This window comes from Salmo trutta, chromosome 13, assembly GCF_901001165.1.
Source record: "Salmo trutta chromosome 13, fSalTru1.1, whole genome shotgun sequence".
Classification (NCBI taxonomy): domain Eukaryota; kingdom Metazoa; phylum Chordata; class Actinopteri; order Salmoniformes; family Salmonidae; genus Salmo; species Salmo trutta.
The window spans coordinates 86314291-86326570 of record NC_042969.1 but is presented as its reverse complement, the minus strand read 5'-3'; the positions used below and the strand labels follow the sequence as shown (position 1 = coordinate 86326570).

Here is a 12280-nt window from a genome sequence, read left to right as displayed (position 1 = left end):
ATTCCATTTGCACAACAGCATGTGAAATTTATTGTCAATCAGTGTTGCTTCCTAAGTGGACAGTTTGATTTCACAGAAGTGTGATTGACTTGGAGTTACATTGTGTTGTTTAAGTGTTCCCTTTATTTTTTTGAGCAGTGTATATAGGAGTATTTTATATAGGAGTATTTAATATAGGAGTATTTTATATAGGAGTATTGTATATAGGACTATTTAATATAGGAGTATTGTATATAGGAGTATTTAATATAGGAGTATTGTATATAGGAGTATTTAATAATATTTAATACTCCTATATATGTTTTATATAGGAGTATTTTATTTTGGAGTATTTTATATAGGAGTATTGTATATAGGAGTATTTAATATAGGAGTATTGTATATAGGAGTATTTAATATAGGAGTATTTTATATTTATGTTGTTGTTGTTGTTGTTGCATGCAAATCGCACAGCATTTAGACGTCTCCGCTAAGCCCTGCAACTTGCAACAATTAAAGTCCAAGAAGCATAAATAAAAAAACGAAGACAGACAGAAATTCAATCAATTTCCATGGAAATGTGAACAGTGAGGATCATTGTTTTGAGGTACAATATTAGACGATACCCCCTTTGGTAGTTCAAATATAATATAATTTGTCGTCCTTGCTAAGGACGCACCAGAAAATGCCCGGTTTGTCCTGGTACAGCAAAGCTGGCTTCTCAGTCGTTTTCTAAGCTCAGGGCAAAGATACTAATCCTGTTGAGACTTGTGCTGTTTACTGAAAGCCCTATTCTTCATATTTTACAGTCCCTGTCTCTCCTCTATGGCCACATGGCTGTTATCTCGTCTCTGCTGCCTGTCTTCAGCTGTGTCCAGAGGCCTCTGGTTAAGGTCTCATTTTATTCATACTTGATGGTAATCAATGTGCTGAGGGGTGGTGTGTGTGCAGTGGGAGGCTGTCTGTCTGGCTCTTTGACAGAGACAGACAAACAGACTGAGACAGACAGACAGAGAGCCCCGACAGTCAGACAGACAGACAGAGAGGGCCCGCCAGACAGACAGACAGAGAGGGCCCGCCCGACAGAGACACAGACAGAGAGCCCGACAGAGACACAGACAGAGAGCCCGACAGAGACACAGACAGAGAGCCCGACAGAGACACAGAGCCCGACAGAGACACAGACAGAGAGCCCGACAGAGAGCCCGACAGAGACACAGGCAGAGAGCCCGACAGAGACACAGGCAGAGAGCCCGACAGAGACACAGGCAGAGAGCCCGACAGAGACACAGGCAGAGAGCCCGACAGAGACACAGGCAGAGAGCCCGACAGAGACACAGGCAGAGAGCCCGACAGAGACACAGAGCCCGACAGAGACACAGGCAGAGAGCCCGACAGAGACACAGGCAGACAAAGGGCCCGCCAGACAGACAAAGAGACCAACAGACAGAGGGCCCGCCAGACAGACAGAGAGACCAACAGACAGAGGGCCCGCCAGACAGACAGAGAGAGCCTGACACAGCTCTGGAGAGACAGTAACCCACAAAGAGGTGGGATGAGAGAGGGATGCTCTCATCCCAAAGTGGAAAGGTCAAGAGTACTGTCATGACGTTGGCCTCTTTGGGTACAGGGCTATCAGTTGACCCCCTCCCCTTTGTACCATCACCCAACCTACCTTCCCCCCAACCCAGGGTTGCAAAAACTCTTAAGAGGAGAATCTCCTACCCCATGTTTCATAGAGAGACAAAGGAGATTCTTCCAACTCATAGAATTGGAGAACCGAGCAACATGTGTGTTCTGGAGAAGATATGGAAGATTGGTGAAGACTCCAGCTACGAACTGATCCGCTTGGTACAATTTTGTGATACTCAGAAGAGACAATATAGCCATATTACCATAAAACTGTTTATATAATAGCCTCAGAGATGAGACTGAATCCACATGGTTGTATAAAATGTATTAATAAGGATAAAGCTATTTGTAATACATTGAGATGCTATGTACTGATGTTAATGTGATAGAATTGTATTTCTGTAACCAAGTCTAACTCAGTCATAGGCACACCCCCCAGGGACACAGACAGGACCAGGCGTCATTTGACAAGCCTGTTCTATGGGCACTATAAAACACCCCTTGATTTACATTTCTAGAGACCAGGCCTACACTCCATTGCGAGTTGGCTCATAGGTTTGACCATCCAAGTACTCTACTGAAAGTGAACCATACCACGTGGTTAACTTTTACTATCGAGACCGACAGAATAAGAACAAGTCTTTGATATTAATTATTAGTCTGCAGCTAAGTAAATTATATCATCGAACGCGAAGACCAACCACATCCATTCTATGACGACATTAATGAGTGTCGCTCTGAAAGATCCATTCTAACCGAGAGAGAGAGAGAGAGACAAACTCTCCATCAGAACATAACTCTTCCAAAGGGATCCCGACGACACATGAGCGTAAATATATATTGATTGCAATTGTTCCCGAATGAGTGAGCCTTCAATTGTCAATATTAATGAACTCTGTGTAACTTCTCAGCTGACCGTTTATGACCCATTGTCTAACAGACCAGCCATGCTTGTTAGCCATTAGGGCACATTACTATACCAATCCTTTGTGACGATAATTACTGTTTGTATGTTTTCTGTTAATTATTTAGTGTAGTAAATAAATGATTTTAAGACAATTGATGTGTGGATGATTTTAGTAAAGACTGGGTTCGTGCAGATACAACAATTTACGACGTTTGGGAATGAGACTGGACGCGAGGTAAAATACACCATTCAAACCAGAAGATAATCGGCCTATATTATAATATAGGAAAGTTATATTAGGAAAATTATAACTTTGTAATCTGAATATTTTTCTTGGTGCCCCGATCTCCTAGTTAATTACAATTAAACGATTAATCAGTTTAATCGCGTGATAATAATTACAGGGAGTTAATTGATAAACCTATCTTCAGTTTAATGGTACCCAAAGACACGACAGTACACAGCTTACAATCTCTCCCCAGAATAACCAAAAAAAACTGGCTACACAGTGTCTGCCTTTCTACATCGCTACAGTGCCCAGAGAGCATTCCTAAGAGATATGGGAGAGGAGGGCTTAACAAAGACATTTGGCCTCTTCTGGAACACTCTAGAACACTCTAGGGCCCTTACAGTTTGGTAAGGAGGTGGAACTCGTCACTGTGCCTTCATATAGAAGCTAACCCCTTCAGTGTTCCATGGCTGGAGATTAAAGGGTTCTCCTGTATCTCCCATAGTGGAACAGCTAGATTAGGATCAGGGATAGCAACCACTAGAGAATGGGCACTTTGATGGGGGGGGGACGACAAAACATTTGAAATCATCATGAGGGGCAGCAGTGGGTCTGCTACTCCTACACGCAGTCAGAGTTGGCCATATTGTTTTGGGGGCCCTTAGCAAACATTTTTTGGGGGGGCCACCTGAAACAATTGCAATTGTATTACTCATTTCATGCTATTCTTCACCTTTTGTCATAGGGTAGAGATAAATGTCTGTAGTTTTTAAATATGATATCCGAGTAACAGTATAATGAGGACGATAATGAGGACAATAGTTGACAAAGTTAAGTATTGTATCATGTTGTATTTGTTACAGAGAACCACAAAATTGGGGAATCCCTCTCGTTTCAACCTCGAGTCTGTTTTTGGGAAGTGCAACAGATGTTTGGAGTCTGGCCCTGATTGGGGTGATCACTTCAGTTCCGTCTCAGAGAAGGGTGAATATGGAGCCAACCAGGAAGTCAGACAGACACCTGGGGTAAACAATGGAGGGATGAGAAGAGAAAACAAATGCACCATAGAACAGATCACCGTTCTACCTACATATCTTACACAGCATGTAGGTTCTCTAGAAAATATTCTGGCCCCGATTTAAACAAACTAACCTAAGGCTTAATAATTAAGCCTTTTTTTTATACCATTCTAAGAAAATATAGGACATTCATAAGTAAATGCCATGCTATTCTCTGGATTTAAAGGGTGCAGATATCTGGCTGGGTGCATCCCAAATGGCGCTCTATTTACGACGTAGTAAACTACTTTTGACCAGGGCCCATACGGTTCTCATCACAAGCAGTGCACTATATGGTGAATAAGGTACCATTTAGAATGCAGACCATCGTTCTCTGGTCTTCTCATGACCTGACCTTGGGTGTAGAGTCTAGTGTAGAGTGGTGGAGGGTTACCCGTCTAGTGTAGAGGGGTGGAGGGTTACCCGTCTAGTGTAGAGGGGTGGAGGGTTACCCGTCTAGTGTAGAGTGGTGGAGGGTTACCCATCTAGTGTAGAGGGGTGGAGGGTTACCCGTCTAGTGTAGAGGGGTGGAGGGTTACCCGTCTAGTGTAGAGTGGTGGAGGGTTACCCGTCTAGTGTAGAGTGGTGTGGGTTACCCGTCTAGTGTAGAGTGGTGGAGGGTTACCCGTCTAGTGTAGAGGGGTGGAGGGTTACCCGTCTAGTGTAGAGGGGTGGAGGGTTACCCGTCTAGTGTAGAGGGGTGGAGGGTTACCCGTCTAGTGTAGAGGGGTGGAGGGTTACCCGTCTAGTGTAGAGGGGTGGAGGGTTACCCGTCTAGTGTAGAGGGGTGGAGGGTTACCCGTCTAGTGTAGAGTGGTGGTTACCCGTCTAGTGTAGAGTGGTGTGGGTTACCTGCCCTGCTAGAGCTGCCCCGGTCAACTGTATGTGCTGTTATTGTGAAGTGGAAACGTCTAGGATCAACAACAGCTCACCCGCGAAGTGGTAGGCCACACAAATCTGTGCTTTCAACTTTGTGGCAACAGTTTGGTTTGTGGAAGGCCCTTTCTTGTTCCAGCATGACAATGCCCCCGTGCACAAAGCCATGTCCATACAAAAACACCTTTGGGATGAATTGGAACAGCGACAGCGAGAGAGAGAGAGACGTGGACCAGTCCTAACTTGTCTCACTGCACCAGGAAGGGAATGTATTAACCAGAGACTGATCAGTTCACCACTTAGACCTTGTCAGTCTGGTGATGAATGGTGCTTGCTCACCATAACGCTGTGCTACAGGTGTGTGCTTGCTCACCATAACGCTGTGCTACGGGTGTGTGCTTGCTCACCATAACGCTGTGCTACAGGTGTGTGCTTGCTCACCATAACGCTGTGCTACAGGTGTGTGCTTGCTTACCATAGCGCTGTGCTACGGGTGTGTGCTTGCTCACCATAGCGCTGTGCTACGGGTGTGTGCTTGCTCACCATAACGCTGTGCTACGGGTGTGTGCTTGCTCACCATAACGCTGTGCTACGGGTGTGTGCTTGCTCACCATAACGCTGTGCTACGGGTATGTGCTTGCTCACCATAGCGCTGTGCTACGGGTATGTGCTTGCTCACCATAGCGCTGTGCTACGGGTGTGTGCTTGCTCACCATAACGCTGTGCTACGGGTGTGTGCTTGCTCACCATAACGCTGTGCTACGGGTGTGTGCTTGCTCACCATAACGCTGTGCTACGGGTGTGTGCTTGCTCACCATAACGCTGTGCTACGGGTGTGTGCTTGCTCACGATAGCGCTGTGCTACGGGTGTGTGCTTGCTCACCATAGCGCTGTGCTACGGGTGTGTGCTTGCTCACCATAGCGCTGTGCTACGGGTGTGTGCTTTCTCACCATAACGCTGTGCTACGGGTGTGTGCTTGCTCACCATAACGCTGTGCTACGGGTGTGTGCTTGCTCACCATAACGCTGTGCTACGGGTGTGTGCTTGCTCACGATAGCGCTGTGCTACGGGTGTGTGCTTGCTCACCATAGCGCTGTGCTACGGGTGTGTGCTTGCTCACCATAGCGCTGTGCTACGGGTGTGTGCTTGCTCACCATAGCGCTGTGCTACGGGTGTGTGCTTTCTCACCATAACGCTGTGCTACGGGTGTGTGCTTGCTCACCATAGCGCTGTGCTACGGGTGTGTGCTTGCTCACCATAACGCTGTGCTACGGGTGTGTGCTTGCTCACCATAACGCTGTGCTACGGGTGTGTGCTTGCTCACCATAACGCTGTGCTACGGGTGTGTGCTTGCTCAACATAGTGCGTTGCTACGGGTGTGTGCTTGCTCAACATAACACTTGCTCACCATAGCGCTGTGCTATGGGTGTGTGCTTGCTCACCATAACACTTGCTCACCATAGCGCTGTGCTATGGGTGTGTGCTTGCTCACCATATCGCTGTGCTATGGGTGTGTGCTTGCTCACCATAGCGCTGTGCTATGGGTGTGTGCTTGCTCACCATAACACTTGCTCACCATAGCGCTGTGCTACGGGTGTGTGCTTGCTCACCATAACGCTGTGCTACGGGTGCGTGCCAAATGGCTTCATGTCATATGGGATGCAGCCTATGATTCAACCACGGCATTGAGCCATTTGTCTACATAAGCAACATAGTGAATGAGGAGACAGTGTCTTGTAAACAGGAAACATCCCCAGGGATAACGGCTTGTTATTTGGCGCCATAAGAGTCAACAGGAATGTATTAGTTATCAGCAGCTTGTTGTGAAAGCAGAACAGAGCATACAGCATTCAGAACCAGAAGCTAACAGAGAACTGTGTTCTAGAACCAGAAGCTAACAACAGAGGCCTGTGTTCTAGAACCAGAAGCTAACAACAGAGGCCTGTGTTCTAGAACCAGAACCTAAATGGCTTGCTGAGCTTCACTGAGAATGAGGAGTGGGAGAGCCACTGTGACCCAGATAGCTCAGTGAGTTGATGCATGGAGGTTCTGCCTGGCTGCATCCTCATTTTCAGCCCCTTGTCCTAGTTTTGTAAAAAAAACAACCTTGAAGACTCTGGCTGCCCAAACTTCATCTCTCCACTAAATCACGGGAAGTGTTACAGTGTGTGTGGCTTTTTGTTACTTCAAGTTGTCTGGTTTTGTTATCTAAGGTCACAAAGCCTTGTTTCACCCTTAACAGACTACAAGGTCACTGACCCCTGATTTACAAGCTAATTGAGTTTAAAGTTTACTCACTTTAGACACTGACAGAAATGAACAGGGAGGGAGACAGGCATGCCTGAAGTTCAGCAACATGCAGGCTCATGGTACATAAAAGACACACACACACACACACACACACACACACACACACACACACACACACACACACACACACACACCCCCCAACACCACTACTTACTTGGAGAGGGAGACACCTCCTGCTTTCCCTATGAGTTCCTCATGGTGAAGCACCGCCTCGTTCCAGGGAATGTCCAGGAATTTGAGTAACGTCCTCATCCACTTCTCTGGATGGAGAACCAGCTGTTCGTAATGCACCGGCAGGCACTTGTCTGAGGCATCCAGGCACTGAGTGTACATGGTCTCTATGGCCCTGTTCCACTTGGTCAGGCAGTCTCTGTAGCTGCCCAGGTCAAAGCCAGCGATCGTCACCTTACGTGAGATCATCGAATGGACAGAGGCGCGTCCGTCCCGGATCATGAGCACGAACTTGGCGTGCGGGAAGATCTTAGCCAGGTAGGAGAGGGACTTCAGAGCGAAAGGGTCTTTGTTACAGAGGAAGTTGGCGGGCTCGCCGTGCTTCACGATGATCTCTAGGAGGAAGGCCTGCATGGCGGCGTCCAGGACCTCGTCCGTCACCCCGGCCTCGTCCAGACGCATCTTCTCCCTCCCCGACCGCGACCACATCTGTTTCATGGCCAGGATACGAGGAATAACCCTGGTCTCCTCTCCACACCGAACCTCAGGGTGAGCGTCCAGCATGGCTCTCATCAGCGTTGTGCCACTCCTGGGAACCCCTCCAATGAACACTAGGGGCATGTCCTTGTTGTAGACGAATGGAGCGGAGAGGTTATGGCCCCCAGGTCTGGAGCCCCGCAGGATGGCGGAGGAGCCCAACGAACCGCCCAGGAGGACCCCTCCCGGCCCCTGAAGGCCCCCCAGAACCCCTTGGTCCCCAGGCTGGCTGCTGCGCTCCGCGATACGGTGGTGACACTCCATGGCGTGACGACCCAAGTAGAAGACTGTGACAGAGCTGATGACCAGACAGGCCACCAGCAGGTTCTGCTTCAGCTTCCCCATCATCACCATCTCAGGACAACGGAGGGGCGAGGATGGAGGTGTACCAGAGGAGGTAGTGTTGGAGTGGAGGAGGAAGAGGAGGGGAGAAGGGAAGGGGAAAGGGGGGGGAGAAGCAGAGATAGTCCCTCCCTTCAAGGTTGGCAGTGGGGGGCAGAGTGTGGTGGGTGTTCCTCAGTGGTCAGCGCTCGTCGAGTGCCCAGCTCCATCAGGCCTGGGGAAGGACAGAACAGAACAAAATTAATTATTATAGAATATAATCCAGTGAGTGAATAGAGAGTTAGCCCTCGGAACAGTAGAACAACATTAAAAAACAGATCATGGAATCCTAAATCATTTGTACACTGCTGGAAGAAACGATGCTATTCAGGCTAGAACCAAAAAGGGTTCAATAGATCACTTCATATATGGTCCTAAAAAAAAGGCTGTTTAGAACTGAAAAAACAGCCTTACTGTCAACATTATACTGTACTGACCCATCTCCACAGAGCACAGGCAAAACTATGAGCCGGAGCTGTACACCTTATTTTGTATCATCATATTAGTTAAATATATAAAAAGTTTGAAAAAAAACACCAAGACATTTATTATATCCAATGTAGGAATTACATTTACATTTATTAACATAAATGACAAATCCCTTCAGAGAAACGTAGGCTACAGAAGAGATTCTCGACTTTTGACCTCGAAAAAACAGTAAAGATCACATTTCCTTTGTCTAACAAGGATACGCATCTCCTGCCAAAACCACTACTCTGTAATAAAACAAGGTTCACTGTACAACTACGGTGTAAAAAAACAAAAAAAACAAGGCTAAGGCCGACAATATGAAATTGTCACAAAAAAAAAGTTTCAGACACAATCAAGGCCCTCAGCTGACAAGCTCAGAGGAATGTGTTTATTTAACTAGGCAAGTCAGTTAAGAACAAGTTCTTATTTACAATGACGGCCCTACACCAGGCCAAACCCTCTCCTAACCCAGGCAACACTGGGCCAATTGTGATCGTGAGTCCCTATGTACTCACGATCACGGCTGGTTGTGATACAGCCCGGGATCAAACCAGGGTCTGTAGTGACATTTTTTTTTATTTTACCCTTATTTTACCAGGTAAGTTAACTGAGAACACATTCTCATTTACAGCAACGGGAATAGCACTGAGATGCAGTGCTTTAGACCGCAGTGCCACTCTGGATCTCAGGAATGAGGAATGCCACATCAAGTGAAAACAAAAGAGAGAGACAAGAGACAGACAGAAGGTAGTAGCTCCAGTATTCAGCACTCGGTTTAAGGCATAAGCATATAGGACTTCCCCGGTGACACATTTAGCAAAACAAAAAAAACTCTAAAAACAAGACCCTAAGATTATATTTAGCCCTAAAAGGGAAAACTCCCCCCCCATCCACTATTTTGTTCTATTTTTCAATTATTGTCTTTTTTTACTCATTTCCAAGTCTTCAGTTTGTTTCTTGGGTTGAGAGTGATGATCCTGGCCAGGAACAAGACGTCTAACCTTTTGGTTTCTAATTTGGCCCAGAGCAGTTACACTTTGATTTACAGAGTGGGCGGTGTGACACACCACGGCATGCAGAGCTTCCACCACATCACACTGGGTAATTGCCATGGAAAAATGACCCATGAGCACCAGCATGTGAAGTTTATAGGAGCACATAAAATTTGGTGTAAAATGAAAGCTAAGAGAAAAAAATATATATTGTAGACTACGGTTTGCAACTGCACATGGGGACAAAGATCGTACTTTTTGCAGAAATGTCCTCTGGTCTGATGAAACAAAAATAGAACTGTTTGGTCATAATGACCATCGTTATGTTTGGAGGAAAAAGGGGGAGGCTTGCAAGCCGAAGAACACTATCCCAACCGTGAAGCACGGGGGTGTCAGCATCATGTTGTGGGGGTGCTTTGGTGCAGGAGGGACTGGTGCTCTTCATAAAAATAGATGGCATCATGAGGCAGGAAAATTATGTGGATATATTGAAGCAACATCTCAAGACATCAGTCAGGAAGTTAAAGCTTGGTAGCAAATGGGTCTTCCAAATGGACAATGACCCCAAGCATACTTCCAAAGTTGTGGCAAAATGGCTTAAGGACAACAAAGTCAAGGTATTGGAGTGGCCATCACAAAGCCCTGACCTCAATCCTACAGAACATTTGTGGGCAGAACTGAAAAGGCGTGTGCGAGCAAGGAGGCCTACAAACCTGACTCAGTTACACGAGCTGTCAGGAGGAGTGGGCCAAAATTCACCCAACTTATTGTGGGAAGCTTGTGGAAGGCTACCTGAAACATTTGACCCAAGTTAAACAATTTATAAGACAATACAACCAAATACTAATTGAGTGCATGTAAACTTCTGACCCACTGGGAATGTGATGAAAGAAGAAATAAAAGCTGAAATAAATAAAATCACTCTCTACTACTATTCTGACATTTCAAATTCTTAAAATAAAGTGGTGATCCTAACTGACCTAAGACAAGTAATTTTTTACTAGGATTAAAAAAAGTCAGGAATTGTGAAAAACTGAGTGTAAATGTATTTGGCTAAGGTGTATGTAAACTTCCGACTTCAATTGTACATCCTTACTAGTCTCCAGTGGCTCCCAATAATAACCTGCACTCTTACTTCCAAAATGACCTACATTATTGTTCAATTCAATTTCACATATTTAATTGTTTCATCTTTTGGTTCAACCTTAATGTCTAATGAGCATCATCAACAAGGGAACATATTAGTTGTACGCTAATAAACTGTAGAAAGAATATATCAATTTATAAGACTTGTTCAGAAAATAAAGATTTGTTCATAAGGGCCCGAGATAAAAGTCAATATTCAGATACAGTAAGCCTCCCTTTGTAGTAGTAGGATCTCGATGTTACCTCCTCTCCTTTGTAGAGCAACATTCTCAATGCCTGTGTATCTGAGGGAGGAGATTGGATGGTTAGCTTCAACAAAGTGAGCTGCTACAGGATAGTCAATGTTCTTACACCTGATTGAGCTGCGATGTTCAGCTATTGCATTGTTTTAAATCGTCTTTTCGTTTGTCCTACGTAGCCTTTTCCACATGAACAGGTGATGAGACAGATTACTCCCTTGGTCTTGCATGAGATGATACCCCTAACAAGGATTTTTCTACCTGTATGTGGGTGTCTGAAGAAAGATGTTTTTAATAGTGCTATTGCACTGTGCGCATGAGCCACATTTTGTAGTTCCCATTTGGAATGGGTGTCAAGAGTGTCTGAGTGGGCTCATGGGGAAGGTCAGATCTCACCAAGCTATCTCCAATATTACGACCACGCTTATAGACCACCAGTGGGGGTTCCTTGAAAAAGGTGTGCGATTTTTTGGGGGGTCTGATTACAGAATATGCCAGTGCTTTTTCAGGATTGCTTTCATTTTCTCCGAACCCTTGGTGTACTTAGTGCAAAAAGACGGTTGCGTTGTTTTTCTTCTTTGGTTGAGTTCTTAGTAATTCCTCTCTTGGTTTTTGAGATATTGTCCATCATTGCAGCATCAAGAGTTTTGTCCTTGTAGCCTCTCATTTTGAATTTCTGTCTTTTTTTTTTAGCATTGCTGTCAAAATCTGACTGGTGGCCACAGACTCTTTTAACCCTGCATAACTGGCTATATGGTAGACCATTCCTGAGGGGAAGGGGATGCATACTATCCTCACGTATTGCGGTCTGTGGGCTTTGTGTATAAGTCTGTGTGTAATGCATCCTTCTCTTTGATGAGCCATAAGTCTCATCTGTCAGCATGGGGAATTGGAGGTATTCAGAGCTCTCGTTTAGTAGAGTTTGGAATGAATTTAGTTGCTGCTGACTTCCTTCCCAGAGCACAAAGACATCATCTATGTATCTCTTCCATAGGAGGATTTTAGAAAGTTAGGTGTGTGTCTCTGTTTTGTAAAGGAGTGCTTCCTCAAATTGTCCCACATACAGGTTTGCATAGTTGGGAGGAAAGGGGGAGCCCATGGCTACACCCCGAAGGAAAAAGGAAAAAGTCTGACGCAAAGACAAAGTAGTTATGGGATAATACCAGTTCAGTAAGTTGTGAGATGCGATCATTGGATGGAGTAAGGGTAGAGTCTCTCTGCTGAAGGAAGTGTTGTAGCGCCTGCAAGCCTCCAGTGTGTGGGATGTTAGTGTATAAGCTCTCCACATCAAAAGTGGCCAGCAGGGTGCCCTCTGGTATCCTTCCTAAGCCCTCTATCAATGAGATCATGT

The 12280-nt window shown here is 45.7% G+C and overlaps 1 protein-coding gene across 5 annotated transcripts in view; it reads right to left on the bottom strand.

The window, feature by feature from the left end:
• LOC115206673 (protein-tyrosine sulfotransferase 1) overlaps positions 1 to 12280 on the bottom strand; it is a 96980-nt gene that overhangs the window by 47996 nt on the left and 36704 nt on the right. For all 5 annotated transcript variants that reach the window (XM_029773861.1, XM_029773863.1, XM_029773865.1 and 2 more), the window contains exon 2: positions 7147 to 8256. In XM_029773861.1, coding sequence (XP_029629721.1) covers positions 7147 to 8054 — 908 coding nt within the window. In that variant the 5' untranslated portion in view covers positions 8055 to 8256. The remainder of the gene's footprint in view (positions 1 to 7146; positions 8257 to 12280) is intronic.